The sequence below is a fragment of the Carcharhinus amblyrhynchos genome, chromosome 10 (assembly GCF_965287045.1).
Source record: "Carcharhinus amblyrhynchos chromosome 10, sCarAmb.v2.hapA, whole genome shotgun sequence".
Classification (NCBI taxonomy): domain Eukaryota; kingdom Metazoa; phylum Chordata; class Chondrichthyes; order Carcharhiniformes; family Carcharhinidae; genus Carcharhinus; species Carcharhinus amblyrhynchos.
Window position 1 is genome coordinate 77,203,790 of NC_137333.1, and position 20,056 is coordinate 77,223,845.

Consider the following 20,056-nt stretch of genomic DNA (forward strand, 5'->3'; position numbering starts at 1 on the left):
CCCAACCGGCTGCTGGTAAGGAGGTGAGAGCTCGGAAATTCAAAATGTTCCCACTGATGGTAAGGTCTTGACCATATTAGTGGAATCGTCCAGTACACCCACTGTTCTTCCTTCCCTGTTCAAGGAAGCTGCCAGGTAGTAAACAGTTCAAATGGGAAGATGGGACTGGGAAAAGGCAAATATTAATAGATGAAGCGAACATACCGTCATTCTGGAAAAGCTCTGTCTATAATGCTGGCACTCACACAGGTTAGATACTCAGTCAGGATGCAGGTTATTGAGATGGTTAAGCACACTGCAGCCCATGACTTGCAGCTTACCAGAAAGTATCCCAGCTGCAATAGTGGAGACTATTGGGGCTTTTCTCTCACTCACTCCAGACAGAAATCTGAATAGCAGACCATCCCGTGCCATTGCAAACAAGATTCTTGGCAATGGGAACATAGAACCCAAAAGGCTGCAAGGGAGAAATCAATTGTATAATTCAAGTAGCTGTGACTGGACAGAGAAAGTAAACACATCGATACCAAAAAGGTAAGCATTGGGCCTCAAACATTTCAGAGTCTTGGCTGAATTGTTCACTCCAGAAATTAGACTTCTTTCGAATTTATACTTCAACCCCTTCAAAAGTCAACCCAAATTAGAAAATGTGTTCCTGTGACTGGCACGGTGAGTTGGCCAAGTGTGGAAATGTGAGATCACGCGGACAATTAGCCATTCCGCACTGCTGCCCAGTTCAGAAGTGCGGTTCTGAAACTCACCGAGGCCTCAGGCCTTTCTTCACAGCGGGAAGGTTCGAAAGGCAAAGTGGCCAATCGCAGCTTTACGCAACCATGAACAACTGGCTGCAAAAAGCTGTGCCTGTGGAGGTCCGAGGTCACTGGAAGACAATCGCCTCGCTCTTAGTCAAACAGTGGTTCAAAGCCAACAAAAGTAGATAAACAGGCGGGGTGACGTGCCTTAAAAAAAACACAGATTGGCACTCTGCATTATGAAAAATATTTGGAAAAGTTGCCAGAAACAGTTTGAGCTTGTAACAGCTTCGAGAAACTTCACTCAAAAGGATTGAAGGGGAAAAAGATGCACACAAATTATTAGGAAAAAAAAAGCGCTCCAAGATCTTAGTTTAAATTAGAGGCCACAATTCCTACACATTTGGTAGAATACATTTACCTTCCCTTTCTGTAAGTGACTTTCCTTACCTGCTACAACCCCCGAGACTACGGTAGCAATAAGTGGTGTTTTAGTCTTTTCGTTGATCCTGGCCAACACTCTAAACAGCAGTCCATCCTCTGCCATAGCATAAATTACTCTTGGCATTGGGAATATGGAACCAAGAAGGCTAATGTAGAGAAAAAGTCCACCATCCCATGTTAGTGTTATACAATCAAACACAAGCAGTTAATTGTAAAACCAAATCTATGAAACAGCCAACTTCTGAGGCAATAAGAAATGTTACGATATATGTTTTATACATTTCAATATTGTGAGAAATATCATCCTGCTAGTCAAAATCACAGAGTTGTGGGATCATTTTTGAAAGAACTTGTGACACAAGATTGTTTGCAAATCATAAAACTATTAGGACTTAAACCAGCGGCGCCCTTTCTTCAAGTAATTTGTGATGTTTAGAGGATAGTAAATTTACTTAGGAGTGGAGGAATGATTTGTTTAAGTGTACTGCTCAGGTTCCCACGCAGGGTAAAGGGGAAGTTTCATGGTCATCAGTAGATTTTTAATCCCAAATTTTTTTTAAAAATTGAATTCAAAATCCACCAACTGCCGTGACAGGATTCAAACCCAGGTCCTCCGGACATTAACTGAGTTTCTGAATTAATAGTCCAGCGATAATACGGCTAGACCATCACCTCGCCAAAATCACAGAAGATCTTTTCTGGTGCTGCGATAGCCCTGATGGCAGTACAAACAGTTGAACTGATCAGATTAGCCTATCTAAATTAGGCTTTTGAATCAAGATTCCTTCAACCATAAATGTACTATTCTGTGATTTTCTTTTGCAAAACACCCATGTAAATAATGCTATTCTTTCATTATAAATATCACATGCGTTCTAAAACAAAAACCAAAGATGATTCTCTCAGCCATGCAAGTTAACCACTGGATTGAATGCAAAGGAGTCACAAATACCTGGTGGACAGCGCACAGAGTGATCCGACAGCTACAGCATATTTAGCCCCCTCCCATCCGACATACTTGAAGGCCACTGGCAATGGGCTGTTCTTATCCAGTAAGAAATACGGCATCATCAATGTGAGGGCGGCAGACACTCCAAAATAGGCAACAAAACAGATCAAAAGGGAAGCGACAATACCGATTGGAATTGCGCGCTGGGGATTCTTCACTTCCTCTCCTGGAATCACAAGCAGTAAAGAGTGGAAGACGGTAAGGATGCAGAATGTCACATTGCTCATTTTGATCAGTGTTACTTAATAAAAACAACTCAACGTCCATATATCAATACAAGATGCAATCCAACGGAACAACATCATTTCTCAAGACATCATTTCCTGTTAGTACTGGCACAGTGTCTCAAAATTGGCCACCTCAGGACCAAGGCCCACTGGGCTAAAAACATTTTTACTCAAGTCTCCCCACATCTCTTTACTAAACAGTGGCACAGTGGTTAGCTCTGCTGCCTCACAGCACCAGTGACCTGGGCTCGATTCCTGGTTTGGTCACTGTGCAGAGTTCGCATGTTCTCAGTGTCCGCGTGGGTTTCCTCCCAAAGTCCGAAAGACATGTTGGTTAGGTACATTGGCCATGCTAAATTCTCCCTCAATGTATCTGAGCAGGTGCCAGTGTGGCGACTAGGGGATTTTCAAAATAACTTCATTGCAGTGTTAATGTAAGCCTACTTGTGACACTACTAAACAAACTTTAAAAAAAAAACTTAAAACTTAGTCTCTGTCCCCTAATCCCTGTACCATCAGCTAATGTCTGATTACATTGCCTGTGTTAAACTTAAATGTAATTTGTATCTTCCCGAGCTGCCGTCGAGTTTGGCATTTCCTCCAAATTTAACAATTTCTATTGTTTATTTTTTAATTCTTGTCATTGCATATAAATTAAATTAAAGGTTGTCATTCCAAAGCCAAACCTTAAAGCGTCATTCAGTCCTTCCTTGTAACAACGCCAACAAATATGTGCTCTTTCCTACCCAATGACAAGTATTTTTCCTCTGTGCTGAACAGCTTTGAACGGTGTGGAATTTTACCGACTGTGGCCCAAACTCACATGACATCAGTCTGGACAGTTTTCACACAGTTACATGGAAGTATGGACCTACAAGGCAAAATTGTCCTCCTTTCTGTACTCTCACCGGGTGGAGGTTGAGTGAAGTGATTACCATGCTGGTACAGTACAGGGTGCTGGATACAATAGAGTGAATATTACTTTGCATCGGACCTTGGAGATAGGCAACTGTCTGAAATGGGAAGACTTCCATTGCTCATCATCGTTCATATTGGTCAGCACAAAATATATGATTAAGGAATAAAATATTCCCGGATGGTAAGTTTCTGTGAAGCAACATGTGACTGATTTTCAAATGAAGCGCTCCCGGACCGAACATCCCTATGATGGGTGGCATGATGGCACAGTGGTTAGCACTGCTGCTGACCAGTACCAGGGACCTGGGTTTGATTCCTGGCTCAGGTCACTGTGCAGAGTCTGCACGTTCTTCCCGTGGGTTTCCTCCAGGTTCTCCAGTTTCCTCCCACAGTCCAAAAGACATGCAGTTGGGGGGTGCATTGGCCATGCTAAATTCTCCCGAACAGGCACCAGCGTGGCGACTAGGGAATTCTTATAGTAACTTCATTGCACTGTTAATGTAAGCCTACTTGTGACTAATAAATAAATAAACTTCAATGTAATCAGAATTCTGATTATTTTCTGGTGTTATTGCCTTTCTGACATTACTGCTGTCTAAGTTTTCTGCAAGTAGACCACTGTTTCATGTGGGCAGCTGGTGCTGTCCTTCAGAGGCTTGGACAGGGCTCTGCTGGAACTGATTCCATTTGGGGTCAGTGTGCCACGCTGCAGATTTTGCCATAGGGCTATCTGTATTAAATAAGGAAATATGCAAAGCTCATTTTTTTCTGATGTGGTGCAAAAATGGCACCAAAGAATGTAAGAGACAGTTCGTTTAAAGTAAAAAGCTAAATAAGCTTCACAAACAATGATGAATAATCTACCAAATCGGGATTTCTGCGCAGCTAATCAGGAAGATTTCTGTAGAGTTTCTCTCTCAGAAATCATCGAATTCCTTTTGTGCAGAAGAAGCCATTCAGCCTGTCGAGTCCGCACTGACTCTCTGACAGATCTTACCCAGGTCCTCTTACTCCACCCTCACACAATTACCATGGCCAATCTAACCACCTAACCTTTGGACAATTAGGGGCAATATAACATGGCCAATCCAACTAAATTGAACATAGGACACTACAGCACAAACAAGCCCTTCGGCCCACGAGTTGCGCCGATCACATCAACACCTACCAATCTATAGACCTATCTATAATCCCCAATCCCATTAAATCCCATATACTCATCCAGAAGTCTTTGAAAAGACCCCAGCGACTTCGCCTCCACCACCACTGACGGCAGCTGATTCCATTCACTCACCACCCTCTGAGTGAAAAACTTACCCCTAACATCACTTCTGTTCTTGCCTCCCCGCACCTTAAATCTGTGTCCTCTCGTAGCGACCATTTCAACCCGGGGAAATAGCCTCTGAGAATCCACCCTATCTATGCCTCTCAACATTTTATAAACTTCTATCAGGTCGTCTCTCAACCTTCGTCTCTCCAGGGAAAAGAGACCCAGCTCCCTCAACCTAACTTCATAAGGCATGCCTCCCAGTCCAGGCAACATCCTTGTAAATCTCCTCTGTACCCTTTCAATAGCTTCTACGTCTTTCCTATAGTGAGGCGACCAGAACTGCGCACAGTACTCCAAATGAGGCCTGACAAGGGTCTTATAAAGTTGCAGCATTACCTCCCGACTCCTAAACTCAACCCCTCGATTAATGAAGGCCAGTACCCCATACGCCTTCTTGACCACCTCCTCCACCTGCGAGGCTGATTTAAGAGTCCTGTGGACCCGGACCCCAAGATCCTTCTGCTCTTCAACACTACTAAGACTCCTGCCCTTGATAGTGTACTCGTTCATCCCGTTGGTTCTGCCAAAATGGACGACTACACATTTATCCGCGTTGAAGTCCATCTGCCACTTCTCCGCCCAGTCCTGCATCCTATTTATGTCCTGCTGCAACTTTTGACATCTTTGCTCTGTGGAAGGAAACCCACGCAAACATGGGCAGAATGTGCAGCTTCCCCACAGGTAACTACCCAAGGCTGGAACTGAACCCGGGTCCCTGGCACTAAAAGGCAGCTATGCTAACCACTGTGCCACCCTCCAGAAAACAACATGGAGTGGCACCACAAATAATTGATGGGCTAAATAGGTTTAGGATTTTCTATCATTTAACCTCAGCTTTTTGAACTTTTACTACTGTTGTAAGCAGTACAAGGGTGGCACAGTGGTTGGCACTGTCGCCTCACAGCACCAGGGACCTGGGTTCGAGTCATTGCCTGTGTGGAGTTTACACATTCTTCCCCCTGTCAGTAGGGGTTTCCTCCTTCATGCCAAAGCTGTGCGGGTTAGGTTGATTGGCCATGCTAAATTGCTTCTTATTGTCAGAGGACTGGTAGTGTAAATATGTGGGGCCCCTGTAGGATTGTGGTTGGCGCAGACTCAATGGGTCAAATAGCCTCCTTGTGCACTGCAGGGGTTCTATTCTATGAAGAATACTTGTACAAGGTTAAGCCGTCTCAAAAGCATTTGCAGTATTTTGCTCTCAATAAAATATTTTTGGTTCAATATGGTAATGCAAACTAGGCGTGTGGCCAGTATTCCTGGGCTTTGAGCATGTTCTCTCCTGGAAGCATTCAGCTTATTGGATATCTCATTGGTTAGTTCGGAAATAGCAACATGCTGCTTTACTCGGTCAGATTTTCAATGGAGTTGCAGAGTCGCTGGTTTAAAATGGAGCCCCTGTTTAAACAGAGAGGCTCTGTAAGCTGCTGCCTCACCAGGTAACACCCACCCGAGGGACAAGTACACCCATCACTGCGCCTGTGTGGCGACAATACTGAGAAGCATCATAAATAATTAGAGGCTTCTAAATCAAAACAGCTGCAAGGAATACAGGCAAACAGCATCTGTTCCCATGGTTACAGGACTCACAGCTAATTAAAACAACATGCGATGCATTGACTTGGTTTTCAGCATGTGGAGCCCTGCAGACAAACTTTCCCTTACCTGTGGTAGCGATACAGTCAAAGCCTACAAAGGCATAGAAACACGTGGCTGCGCCTGACAGCACTCCCGTAAAACCATAGGGCATGAAGCCCCCGGAGCCATAATTCCAGCTGCTGGATTCTTCAGTGTGACTGCAGAAAAGGAAAATAACCTGTTTTCACTGAACAATCAGTCACCTTGTTACACAATGACCGTGTCAACCACTTAAGGCAGAATATAAACAATACACATTGCACCTTTCTACCTATACACATTCAACAAATGCATGCAAACTGTGTGTAGTTTCCAAACTTGCTTGAAATATGATATTAATCAGTTAGCCCCTCACTCTCATTATCACTGACTGTTTGGCAGCACATCATGAACCTGAGTAACTGCAAATCCATTCATTTCACACCACTAACTGATAACATGCAGGAACTAAGTGGGAGGTGATGGCCTTGGGGTATTATCGCTAGACTATTAATTCAGAAACTCACATTCAGGGCACCTAGTTTCAAATCCCAGCATGGCAGACACTGGAATTTGAATTCAATTTAAAAAAACTGGGATTAAGAATCTGGTGGTCAGGAAGGCTAATGGGATGCTGGCCTTCATAGAAAGGGGGATTGAATATAAAAGTAGGGAGGTCTTGCTGCAGCTGTATAGGGCATTGGTGAGGCCGCAGCTGGAGTACTGTGTGCAGTTTTGGTTGCTGCACTTACGCAAGGATATTTTGGCCTTGGAGGGAGTGCAGAGGAGGTTTACTAGGCTGATACCGGAGTTGAGGGGGTTGAGCTATGAGGAGAGGCTGAATAAACTAGGCTTGTACTCGTTAGAGTTTAGGAGAATGAGGGGAGATCTCATTGAGACGTATAAGATGATGAATGGGATGGATAGGATAGAGGTGGAGAGGCTCTTCCCGCTCAGAAAGGACTGTAGGACTAGAGGGCACAGCCTCAAGATAAAGGGGGGGTGCGGTTTAGAACGGAGTTGAGGAGGAACTTCTTCACTCAAAGGGTGGTGAATCTCTGGAATTCTCTGCCCGTTGAGGTGGTGGAGGCTGCCTTGCTAAATATTTTTAAGACGCGGGTTGATGGGTTTTTGATAAGCAAGGGGATTAAGGGTTATGGGGAGAGGGCGGGAAAGTGGAACTGAGCCACGACAGATCAGCCATGATCTTATTGAATGGCGGGGCAGGCTCGAAGGGCTGGATGGCCTACTCCTGCTCCTATTTCTTATGTTCTAATGATGACCCTGAAACCATTGTCAATTATTGGAAAAACCCATCTGGTTCATCAATGTCCTTTAGGGAAGGAAATCTGCCACCCTTATCTGGTCTGGCCTAAGTGTGACTCCAGAGCCACAGCAATGTGGTTGACTCTCAACTGCCCTCTGAACAACAGCAACTAGGATGGGCAATAAATGCTGGCCAGTCAGCTCTGCACATGTCCCACAAATGGAATGAATAAAGAAAAAAAAAGTTGGGAGTATTTTAACCTACTGATCAGCAAAAACTGGAATCACCAGTCTGACCAACAGCTATGACCCCTTCAAGGAGGTCACAACCCATCTGCCAGCCCTCGGATACAGTGGCTCTGAAAATCTGGGATGGGAACTTCAGCCAGTTGGCCCAGCAGATTTTCTGGAGCTAGGCGGAAGCTCCCTATTTTGACTGCTGATGGCAAATACCGGCGGCTGACAGGAACAGCTACCGCACAATATCCAGAAACACAACCCACAAGATGGGGACAAGTTGAGTCAAGGCTGCTGACGAAAGGGGCAGACAACAGGCGTCTATACCAGACTCCTTCCAAACCAGGAGTTGTTGTGTTCCAGTTGCTCAAGTGCCTGCATCTCAAGAACTAGCCTCTCCAGTTACCACTGTCACACCTTCCCATGACGCCCCACCCCTGCCCCTGTTAGGAGGTATTCCTGGTCTGACTCCCACATCTCAGGCCCAGCCTTTGTAAAGTCAGGCAGAAAGGATCTACCCTATCCAGGTGCTGGCCTAGGTCCTGCTGACAGTAAGGGTGGTTTGTAAAAAAAAAAGCAGATTTTTTTTCCAAGGCCATTTGTATCATATACAAAAACTGGAGGTGGAAAATTGACTGAAAGAGGAAGCTGTTTGAGGGGAAAATCGGCTGGTGAAGGAACGGTATGTACAAAGCCAATTGATGGAAGGCATTTCATTTACACAACCCAACTTCAATTCACTCAATGTTTCGACCTAGTCTGTTTTGCAATATTCTGTCCGTATTGTAGTTCATTCACATTCTACCATTCTTATATTTAAACCCTACTTTCCAAACATCTGTTCCTTTGCTCATACAACTCTAACATTGACTCTTTTCCTCTGCAGTTCTAGAACACTTTCTCCCTCTTGATCTCTCTTACTGGTCAAGGAAAGCACCAGTGTTAGATCGGCGCCCCTGATGAATCATTGTGAACGTCAGCATTTCTGCACTCACTTCTCTGGGCCTGTACCGTTTGTTCCATTAGCCAAGACATCGTCACTCAGCTGCCAGTTCTTGAGTGAACCTTTCACAAAGCCGGACACCATGACAAAACACAGCACGAGGATGTTAATGCACGTGAAGATTTTGTTTACCATTGCTGATTCCTTCACTCCAAAAGATAACAGCCCTGAGCAAAAAGTGAAAAGATCATCATCAGAAACAAGCCTCCCAGTTAGAGAATCTCAACTTGATCAAGATTTTTTTGAAGTACTTATTCAGCCAGACACCAGAACTCAAAACAATCTCACAGCAATCGGATCTGGCACAGGACGGATACAACTTATGAAATATGTCCAAATACTGTAACCTGAACATGGTCTGTGAATGTTGCTCTTGCTCTAAGCTTGCCTATTAACAGAACATGACTTCATCCAGGAACATGCCTTCACTTCTCAAACCCTATAGGGCCCCTCCACATCCATAAATGTATCCCCTCCATAAATGGATCTTCCTTTTAAAAAAAAGTACATAAAAAGATCGTAATCTTTTAAAGATAAATGTGGGAACTCTGGAAAGTGTTGGATACACCAAGCATAGCAAATAGAAGTCACTCTCATTCTGGCTGCAGTTCATAGCAAGGGAAAGTGAACATATAATGTGCAGAGGGAGAGTAACATGGCAGTTACAGTGCGACAGCACATACACAACCTTATTCTAAATGCTTCTTCACACGATTCAACTGATATCAGGAAGATCAGGCTGATGCCCAAGAGAAAAAAAATCAAAGATTAATACAGTTTGCTGTTTGAAGCACTTTCCTTTAATCACCGTCCTAAATTTTTTTGAATTATTTACTAACCACCTATCACCACCCTCCCCCCCCAACCCACTCAGCAATCTGTTGGGAAATTTGTTGCAAAACTCTCAGCTGCAAAGCAGAGAAACGAGAAATGGGAGAAAGCAACTGTTCAAAACAAGTCTTGGGTTGAGCTGGAACCCACAACCTGGCTTGCTCTGGAGCTTACGCTTTGAAAGCGGACTCAACGCCATCGCTATTAAGAAATTGCAGCAGCAAACATAACCCAGGTTGGTGCAAGCAAAAGCAGAACTGAAAAAAAAACAAAATTCTATGTATAACAGAATGGAGAAATCATTAACTGGGATGATTCTGTGCATTGTTTTAAAAAAAAGGCAGTCGTAGCAGCACCAATGCTGTCCAGAAAAATATAAATAGCCATCTGCTACATTTATATACTCTTAGCGGTCCTCAGTTATATCGTTGGCACTATGCACAAGACAATCTACCTGCAGGTAAACAGCGTGAGTTTGAAAGTGTATCAGGCTGTATCAACACAGGGAGAACAATCAAGCAGAGCCAATGTTCAAGTTGAACCTCTCTCTAGAAATGCAAAGCAAAATGCAAAAAACTAGAACAGGTAAAGCAGCATAAGAACATAAGAACATAAGAAATAGGAGCAGGAGTAGGCCATCTGGCCCTTCGAGCCTGCCCCGCCATTCAATAAGATCATGGCTGATCTGTCGTGGCTCAGTTCCACTTTCCCGCCCTCTCCCCATAACCCTTAATCCCCTCTCTTATCAAAAACCCATCAACCCGCTTCTTAAAAATATTTAGCGAGGCAGCCTCCACCACTTCAACGGGCAGAGAATTCCAGAGATTCACCACCCTTTGAGTGAAGAAGTTCCTCCTCAACTCCGTTCTGAACCGTTCTAAACATGTTCAAATAAAAAGAGGAACATCATGGAAAGAAAGGGGAAGTGGGAATGTCTACACAATTTTAATAAAAATGTTATTCCTGATGGCTGTGTTAAATTTAATATCAACATTTGTTCATGCCACACGTGAACTAAATTCAGAAGCAGGTCAAGCCTAAGGTGTCAATAACTTCATTGCTATCTGTTGAAGGTTAAAAACCCCCCAAGCTGAGAGGAAGAACTTGCATTCGGGTAGCACTTGCCACTTCTCCCAGACTGACAAAGTGCGCGACCGTCGCTTCACCGAATGCTCAGGTCTGCTTTCGTTCCTTCATCTGTTTTTCATGAATCCCACCCCATGACCTTTGTATTATGTGCTGCACCATATCTTGCAGCTTTTAGGATAAGGTGGAACTTACTCGCATACTGAAGCGACACTGGGGAGTTAAATATAAAATAGATGAAAATCAACACAACTTAAGAATCGTACAATGCAGAAGGAGGCCATTCGGCCCATTGAGTCTGCACCAACAACAATCCCACCCAGGCCCTATCCCCATAAACCCACATATTTATCCTACAAATCCCCCTGACACTAAGGTCAATCAACTTAACCCGGAAATCTTCGGACTATGGGAGGAATCCGGAGGAAACCCACGCAAACACGGGGAGAATGTGCAAACTCCACACATGCAGTCACCCGAGGCTGGAATCGAACCCGGGTCCTTGGTGCTGTGAGGCAGCAGTGCTAACCACTATGCCACCCTAAAAAACTTGAACAAAGTCTCTGGAAGGCAGACATTCTTTCACTGGTGGGAGGTCAAAAGTGCCACAGCACAAAAATATTTAACGCAAAGTCACACACAGAAAAGAAACAATCTTAGAAACAAACATCACATGCTCATCATTCAACCACTCATTTTAACATTCCCCTGAAAAGATGTGCTCTATCACATATTAAATCTCTGCTTCACTCAATAACAGAGTCATAGGTGACATTTAAAATGTTATTTTCACAGCAACAACGAAGCAAAAATAACTTTCCATTTTTCAGTGCAGCATAAATGAAGTTTCTTTTCTGCCACTGGTTCCTCTATCTCTCCACCTGACATCAATTTGTCACTTCTGTTCCAAATCATTCTCCAATCATGCTTTTAAACTCCTTTCATTTCCTGCTTTCTTTCTCCTCCCTCTTTGTAAAGCAGATAGGGCGGACGCAACACGGTTTCATTAAAGGGAAGTTGTGTCTGACAAATTTATTGGAGTTCTATGAGGATGTGTCTAGGGCGGTGGATAGAGGACAGCCGGTGGATGTGGTCTTTCTGGATTTTCAGAAGGCGTTTGACAAGGTACCTCACAAGAGGTTATTGCAGAAGGTCAGGGGACATGGAGTTGGGGGTAGGGTGTTAGCGTGGATAGAGGATTGGTTGTCAAATAGGAGGCAGAGAGTGGGGGTCAATGGGTGCTATTCGGATTGGCGGTTGGTGACTAGTGGGGTGCCCCAGGGGTCGGTGCTGGGGCCTCAGCTATTTACCATTTATATAGATGATCTGGAGGAGGGAACCGAGTGCAGGGTGTCGAAATTTGCTGATGACACCAAGATTGGGGGAAAGGCAAATTGTGCGGAGGGTGTGGAGAGTCTGCAGAAGGATCTAGATAGGCTGGGCGAATGGGCCAGGAAATGGCAAATGGAATTTAATGTTGGCAAGTGTGAGGTGGTCCACTTTGGTAGGAAGAATGGTAGGAAGGACTATTACTTACGTGGCGAAAAACTGCAGCAGGCGACGGTGCAGAGGGACCTCGGGGTCCTTGTGCATGAGTCGCAAAAACCCAGCTTGCAGGTGCAGCAGGTGGTCAGGAAGGCGAATGGGATGCTGGCCTTCATAGCGAGGGGGATTGAATATAAAAGTAGGGAGGTCTTGCTGCAGCTGTATAGGGCATTGGTGAGGCCGCAACTGGAGTACTGTGTGCAGTTTTGGGCGCCGCACCTGCGCAAGGATATTTTGGCCCTGGAGGGAGTGCAGAGGAGGTTTACTAGGCTGATACCGGAGTTGAGGGGATTGAGCTATGAGGAGAGGCTGAATAAACTAGGCTTGTACTCGTTAGAGTTTAGAAGAATGAGGGGAGATCTCATTGAGACGTATAAGATGATGAATGGGATGGATAGGATAGAGGTGGAGAGACTCTTCCCGCTCAAAAAAGACAGTAGGACTAGGGGGCACAGCCTCAAGATAAAGGGGAGGCGGTTTAGAACGGAGTTGAGGAGGAACTTCTTCACTCAAAGGGTGGTGAATCTCTGGAATTCTCTGCCCACTGAAGTGGTGGAGGCTGCCTCGCTAAATATTTTTAAGAAGCGGGTTGATGGGTTCTTGATAAGAGAGGGGATTAAGGGTTATGGGGAGAGGGCGGGAAAGTGGAACTGAGCCACAACAGATCAGCCATGATCTTATTGAATGGTGGGGCAGGCTCGAAGGGCTAGATGGCCTACTCCTGCTCCTATTTCTTACGTTCTTAAGTTCTTATACAAATCAGCACCAGGTTAATAACCAACTCCTGTCTAACTACTACTTCAATCATCGCAGGGCTTCCTAGCTTTTCCAAAACCGTGGCATTAGGAATTCGGAATGGAGCCAGTGCGTACCACAATAGTGATTTTTCTGGTGCTGAAAGTTGTATGCTTTTGGAAATCTGGGTGAACTTCAGAAAGAGGAGTAGGCCATTCAGCCCCTTGAACCAGATCGTTTACCTCAACTCCACTTTCCTGACCACAGTCCACATCCCTTCGTTCCCAAATTGATGTAAAGTCTGTTAGTGTGAAGAATGAGTTCCGAGTTATACATGAAGTTTGATTTGTGCGCCAGGGAGCGTTCTTATGTTAGAAAGTAAACAGAAACATGGGCTGGATTATCCTCACAGGGTGGGATCTCCACTGCATGGCGTAAATTTTTGGGGACAAGTCTACATCAGGCTGGACGGCTGGTCCTGCTAGAATCTTTCAGCCGACGGAATTGTTACAGGGCACAACATTTCCCCAGGCAGTGGGTATGCCGATGGCGAGGCATCCCACTTTACAGATCCACATGTCTGTTCTCCCGACTCACAAGTGGACTGCCATAACTTACTTTACATTAAAAGGGTTCATTTCTCCACCTCTGCCAAGTTGTAATGTGGTCAAAGTAGATCAGAGATGAATGCTGGCACATGTAGGGGAGTCCTGGCTCACTTTACATAATCACTACCAATGTTAAAACAACCTACCACTGTCTGAGTATTTTAAATACACCATAATCCCTCTTCTAAATCCAAAATTAAACAAGGAGGGTGTATAATACTCTGTAACAGCTGAGTAAAGAATTCTTAATTCCTTTATACCATGGTAGATCCCACAGGAATCAAGATGAGATGACTGGGAGCGAGGAGGTTAGCTTGCAAATAGAGAAGGATTGTAGACAGTGTAAGAGGGAGGATAGACGGGTGATGGAGAAGGGGAGTGCTCAGACCAAAGATCTGAGATGTGTCTATTTTAACACCAGGAGTGTAGTGAATAAAGTGGATGAGCTTAGAATGTGGATTGCTGCTTGGGAATGTGATGTGGCGGCCATTACAGAGACTTGGATGTCTCAGGGACAGGACTGGATACTTCAGGTGCTGGGTTTCAGATGTTTCAGGAAGGACAGGGAGGGAGGCAAAAGAGGGGGGGGGGGGGGGGGGGGGGGGGGGGGGGAGTGGCACTGTTGACCAGGGATAGTGTCACGGCTGTAGAGAAGGTGGACACTGTGGAGGGATTGCCTACGGAGTCTCTGTGGGTGGAAGTTTGGAACAGGAAGGGGTTGATAACTTTGCTGGGTGTTTTCTATAGGCCACCCAATAGTAACAGGGATGTTGAAGAGCAGATAGGGAAACAGATCCTGGAGAGATGTTGTAATAACAGAGTTGTTGTGATGGGAGACTTTAATTTCCTAAACATCGATTGGAATATCCCTAGGGTAAGGGGTTTGGATGAGGAGGAGTTTGTTAGGTGTGTTCAGGAGGGTTTTCTGACACAGTATGTGGATAAGTCTACGAGAGGAGAGGCTGTACTTGATCTGATGCTGGCTAATGAACCTGGAAAGGTGTTGGATCTCTCAGTGGGAGAGCATCTTGGGGATGGAGATCATAACTTTATCTCCTTTACAATAGCATTGGAAGGAGATAGGATCAGGCAAGCTAGGAAAGTGTCTGGAGTAAGGGGAAATATGAAGCCATCAGGCAAGAAATTAAACGAGTAAATTGGAAGGAGGTATTCTTGAGGAAAGGTACCAAAGGAAGGTGGCGGATTTTCAAGGAATGTTTGTCTGGAGCTCTGCACGACAACGTTCCAATGGGACAGGGAGGTTTTGGTAGGTTACGGAAACCGTGGTGCATGAAGGTTGTAATGAACCTAGTCAAAAAGAAAAGGTGTACAGAAGGTTCAGAGAGCCGGGTGACGTTAAGGATCTAGAGGAGTATATGGGTTGTAGGAAGGAACTTAAGAAGGAAATTAGGAGAGCCAGAAGGGGTCATGAGAAGGCCTTGGCAGGTAAGATTAAGGAGAACCCTAAGGAGTTCTACAAGTATGTGAAGGAATAGGACCTATAAAATGTGAAAGGGGGAAGTCTGTATGGAACTGGTAGAAATGGCAGAGGTGCTTAATGAATACTTTACCTCGGTATTCACGGTGGAAAATGATCTGGGTGGTTGTACTGCAGGTTTGCAGCGGACTGAAAAGATTGAGTATGTGGATGTTAAGAGAGAGAATGTGTTGGAAATTTTGAATAGCATCAAGATAGATAAGTCACCGGGACCGGATGGGATGTACCCCAGGTTATGTGGGAGGCCAGGGAAGAGATTGCAGAGCCTCTGGCGATGATCTTTGCATCATCGATGGAGACATAAGAGGTTCCGGAGGATTGCAGACGTGGTTCCAATATTCAAAAAAGGAAACAGACATAGTCCAGGAAATTACCGACCGGTAAGTCTAACCTCAGTGGTTGGTAAGTTGATGGAGAGGATCCTGAGAAACAGCATTTATGAACATTTAGAGAAGTTTAGTATGCTCAATAGTAGTCAGCATGGCTTTGTCAAAGGCAGATTGTGCCTTACGAGCCTGGTTGAGTTCTTTGAAAAATGTGACTAAACACATTGATGAAGGAAGAGCGGTAGATGTGATTTATATGGACTTCAGCAAGGCGTTCGATAAGGTCCCCCATGCAAGACTTCTTGAGAAGATGAGAGGGCATGGGATCCAAGGAGCTGTTGCCTTGTGGATCCAGAACTGGCTTGCCCACAGAAGGCAGAGAGTGGTTGTGGATGGGTCTTTTTCTGCATGGTGGTCGGTCACCAGTGGAGTGCCCAGGGGTCTGTTCTAGGACCCTTGCTGTTTGTCATTTTCATAAATGACCTGGATGAGGAAGTGGAGGGATGGGTTAGTAAGTTCACTGACGATACGAAGGTTGGTGGTGTTGTGGATGGTCTGGAGGGATGTCAGAAGTTGCAGCGTGACACAGATAGGATGCAAGACTGGGCGGAGAAGTGGCAGATGGACTTCAACACAGATAAATGTGTAGTGGTCCATTTTGGCAGGACCAGTGGGATGAAGGAATACAATATCAAGGGTAGGAGTCTTAGCTGGGTTGAAGAGCAGAAGGATCCTGGGGTCCGGGTCCATAGGACGCTTAAATCGGCCTTGCAGGTAGAGGATGTGGTCAAGAAGGCGTATGGTGTGCTAGCTTTCATTAATTGAGGGATTGAGTTTAGGAGTCGGGAGGTAATGCTGCAACTTTACCAGACCCTCGTCAGACTCCACTTGGAGTACTGTGCGCAGTTCTGGTCACCTCACTATAGGAAGGACGTGGAAGCTATTGAAAGGGTGCAGAGGAGATTTACAAGGACGTTGCCTGGATTGGGAGGCATGCCTTATGAAGATAGGTTGAGGGAGCTGGGATTCTTCTCCCTGGAGAGACGAAGGTTGAGAGGCGACCTGATAGAGGTTTATAAGATGTTGAGAGGAATAGATAGGGTGGATTCTCAGAGGCTATTTCCCCGGGCTGAAATGGTCACTACGAGAGGACACAGATTTAAGGTGCAGCGAAGCAAGTACAGAGGAGATGTTAGGGGTAAGTTTTTCACTCAGAGGGTGGTGAGTGAATGGAATCAGCTGCCGTCGGTGGTAGTGGAGGCGAACTCGCTGAGGTCTTTTAAAAGACTTCTGGATGAGTATGTGGGATCTAATGGGATAGGGGGTTATAGATAGGTCTATGGCTTAGTAGGTATAGATGTGATCGGCGCAACTTGTGGGCCGAAGGGCCTGTTTGTGCTGTAGTGTTCTATGTTCTATATAGGTCGGGTGGATTTTCAGAGGCTGTTTGCCATGGCTGAAATGGTCACTACGAGAGAACATAGGTTTAAGATGCTGGGGAGTTGGTACAGTGGAGATGTCAGGGGTAAGTTTTTCACTCAGAGGGTGGTGGGTGAGTGGAATCGGCTGCTGTCAGTGGCGGAGGCAAATTCGTTAGAGTCTTTTAAGAGACTTCTGCATGAGAACATGGGATTTAATAGGATTGAGGGTTATAGGTAGACCTAGTAGGTAGGGATGTGACCAATGCAACTTGTGGGCTGAAGGGCCTGTTTGTGCTGTAGTTTTTCTATGTTCTAAGATTGAAATTGCTGCAGACTATGGTCAAGTCTAAGGGGCTAAATTTACTTCTAGCAGGCTGCTACCATAACTCCACCAGACTCCTACAATGCCAGAGACAACAAGTTTCTAGACTGAGATTTATCCCTTCCAAGAGGTCCAGTGTGAGGTTAGAGACAATGGTGTATGTAATCCTGTTGAGTATAAGATGTGGGTATGCCGGCGTTGGACTGGCGTAAACACAGTAAAAAGTCTGACAACACCAGGTTTTAGTCCAACCTATTTATTTGATAATATACTCACAAGCTTTCGAGGGACACCCTCTTCGTCAGGTGAATGGAGAGTTCTGGCCTCAGACAGAGCATATAAAGCACAGACAGTTTAGAGATTACTGATTAGAAATGTTCGCAGCAAACTACCCAGCCTTCAGGAGAACAGTGACCACAATACCACACAACCCTGCCACAGCAACCTCTGCAAGACATGCCGGATCATCGACATGGATACCATCATCACACGTGAGAATACCGTCCACCAGGTACATGGTAAATACTCTTGCAACTCGGCCAACATTGTCTACCTGATACGTTGCAAGAAAGGATGTCCCGAAGCATGGTACATTGGGGAGACCATGCAGACGCTACGACAACGGATGAATGAACATCGCTCGACAGTCACCAGGCAAGACTGTTCCCTTCCTGTTGGCGAACACTTCAGTGGTCACGGGCATTCAGCCTCTGACCTTCGGGTAAGCATTCTCCAAGGCGGCCTTCATGACACACGACAGCGCAGAGTCGCTGAACAGAGACTGATAGCCAAGTTCCGCACACATGAGGACGGTCTCAACAGGGATCTTGGGTTCATGTCGCACTATCTGTAACCCCCGTGACTGGCCTGGGTTTGCAAAACCTCACTTACTATACTGTCTGGAGACAATACACGTCTCTTTAAACTGTGATCAGTGCTCCTTCCACTCACATTATCAGCCACTTCAGGTCTTGAACAGCAGGTTAGGTGTAAGGATTCGCATTCTAATCAGTAATCTCTAAACTGTCTGTGCTTTATATGCTCTGTCTGAGGCCAGAACTCTCCATTCACCTGACGAAGAGGGTGTCCCTCGAAAGCTTGTGAGTATATTATCAAATAAATAGGTTGGACTAAAACCGAGTATAAGATGGCCAGGGTGGAGGGTCCAGGCTGGGGCAAACAGCCAAGACCATCGAAAATGAGGTAGTTTTTGTTTTGAGTTGTGCACGAAGTGCAGACATCTTTCCACCCCGCTAACAAATACGTATTTTCACCATGCACCTTTGTCAGCAAGGCAGTGGGATTTTCCAGCAATGTGGAAATGCTGGTGAGAACCCAAGACACGTCCGTGATGGCAGAGATTCCCACTTGGCCTGTTGCAGCCGAGGTAGCTGCACATCCCAGCAGGAACAACACTGGGAGGGCACCGGAAGGTACAATCCTGGTCGGATTGCTGGTATTGCAGGCAGACTGTTTTTGGGTCCATGGGGAACCACTGGTGCAACGGATGTAATAGTCAGACTCCAATTTAAGATCAAATCGCCAACCACTGGAGTAGATTATTGAGACCATTACTTATATTTCCAAAAAATGTCAAACACTGAAAATATACATGTTTTTAAAAATTTGTCTGTGTATTTACCTGTTATATTTGCAGCTTGAGAGTGTTAATTTTGTGGTAAGAGTTACTCAAATAAAAGAGGAGGGTCTCAGGAGCAGTACAAAGGAGATGTGCAAGTTGTCAAGCAGAAATTAGAACAATCTACTTTGGAGTCTTCCCAACTATACCACCTGCCCGCCCCCACGTCCCCTGCTCCCACAGCACAAAAGAGGGAACGTGTCAATAAAGTTTAAATTTAGCGAAAGAGTGAAAGTCAGAACCTGTACTCAAATCAGTCACACAAACTGAAGTTTGAGCTAGCTACGTTTCCAAGGTTACTGAAATTCAGTCACTGCAGTTAACTCGGATAAAATCAACATAATAACGGGTTTGTAAAACAATCGCTGTTGTGAAAGAGTACGTGCCTGTTAGCAGCAAGATTATAAATACAGCAAAGATATCTGGATACTCCGCCAATACACCAGGAGCATTCATTGCCATATACTGACGACAGAACACTTCAATGTGCTTCCCGATGAGTTCATCGAATGTCGCGCTCCACGCTCTTGCAACACTTGACGTTCCTGTAGAGAGAGAAAGAGACAGAAAAATATCAGAATGCTGCCAAACATCACTTCAGAAACTTGAACGAACAGCCCTAGAACAGAAATAATCACTTAAACAAAAGGACCAAGATTGGGCAGTTTCAGATATTCAAGCTGCACATTCTGTGTAGTACTAATGTTCAACAAATCTATTTGTATTCTTCAATCTGGAGCCAAAATTCCATTTAAACAAGATTTCAGGGAAGTACTTTGCACTTCTGACAAGTTGACGTATGAAATCTTGTGGAGATGATTCTTCTAGCTACTCTGCCTGCTGCAAGATTTGTGAATGGAACATTTTGTAGCATTAGTACCAGAGAATGAATTCATGCAAAGATCAGTATTGAACATTACAAATCTCACTATTTGAATGCAGTACCAACTGCAGTGCACAAAAGTCAAATGCAGGTTGTTTCAAGTCTCCCGTTACATTAAGTTATAGAATTGTAGAATCCCTACAGTGCAAAAGGAGGCCATTCAGCCCATCAAGTCTGCACCGACCATAATCCCACCCACATTCCCATAATCCCTCGTATTTACCCTGCTAATCCACCTGACACTAGGGTTACTTTAGCACAGCAAATCAACCTAACATGCACATCTGTGGGAGGAAACCCATGCAGACACGAAGAGTGTGTGCAAAATTCCACATAGACAGCAGCCCGAGACCAGAATTGAA

The 20,056-nt window shown here is 45.1% G+C and overlaps 1 protein-coding gene across 3 annotated transcripts in view; it reads right to left on the reverse strand.

The window, feature by feature from the left end:
• Positions 1–20,056, reverse strand: part of LOC145349088 (high affinity cationic amino acid transporter 1-like) — an 85,493-nt gene that overhangs the window by 12,477 nt on the left and 52,960 nt on the right. For 2 of the 3 annotated variants that reach the window (XM_080197416.1, XM_080197417.1), the window contains exons 3-7: positions 19,198–19,356; positions 8,793–8,967; positions 6,343–6,473; positions 2,149–2,371; positions 1,203–1,342 (exon numbers count right to left, since the gene is read on the reverse strand). In XM_080197416.1, the coding sequence (XP_080053542.1) occupies positions 1,203–1,342; positions 2,149–2,371; positions 6,343–6,473; positions 8,793–8,967; positions 19,198–19,356 (828 nt within the window). Of the gene's footprint in view, positions 1–320; positions 458–1,202; positions 1,343–2,148; positions 2,372–6,342; positions 6,474–8,792; positions 8,968–19,197; positions 19,357–20,056 lie in introns of all 3 variants that reach the window. The other variant, XM_080197418.1, reaches the window with a different exon arrangement.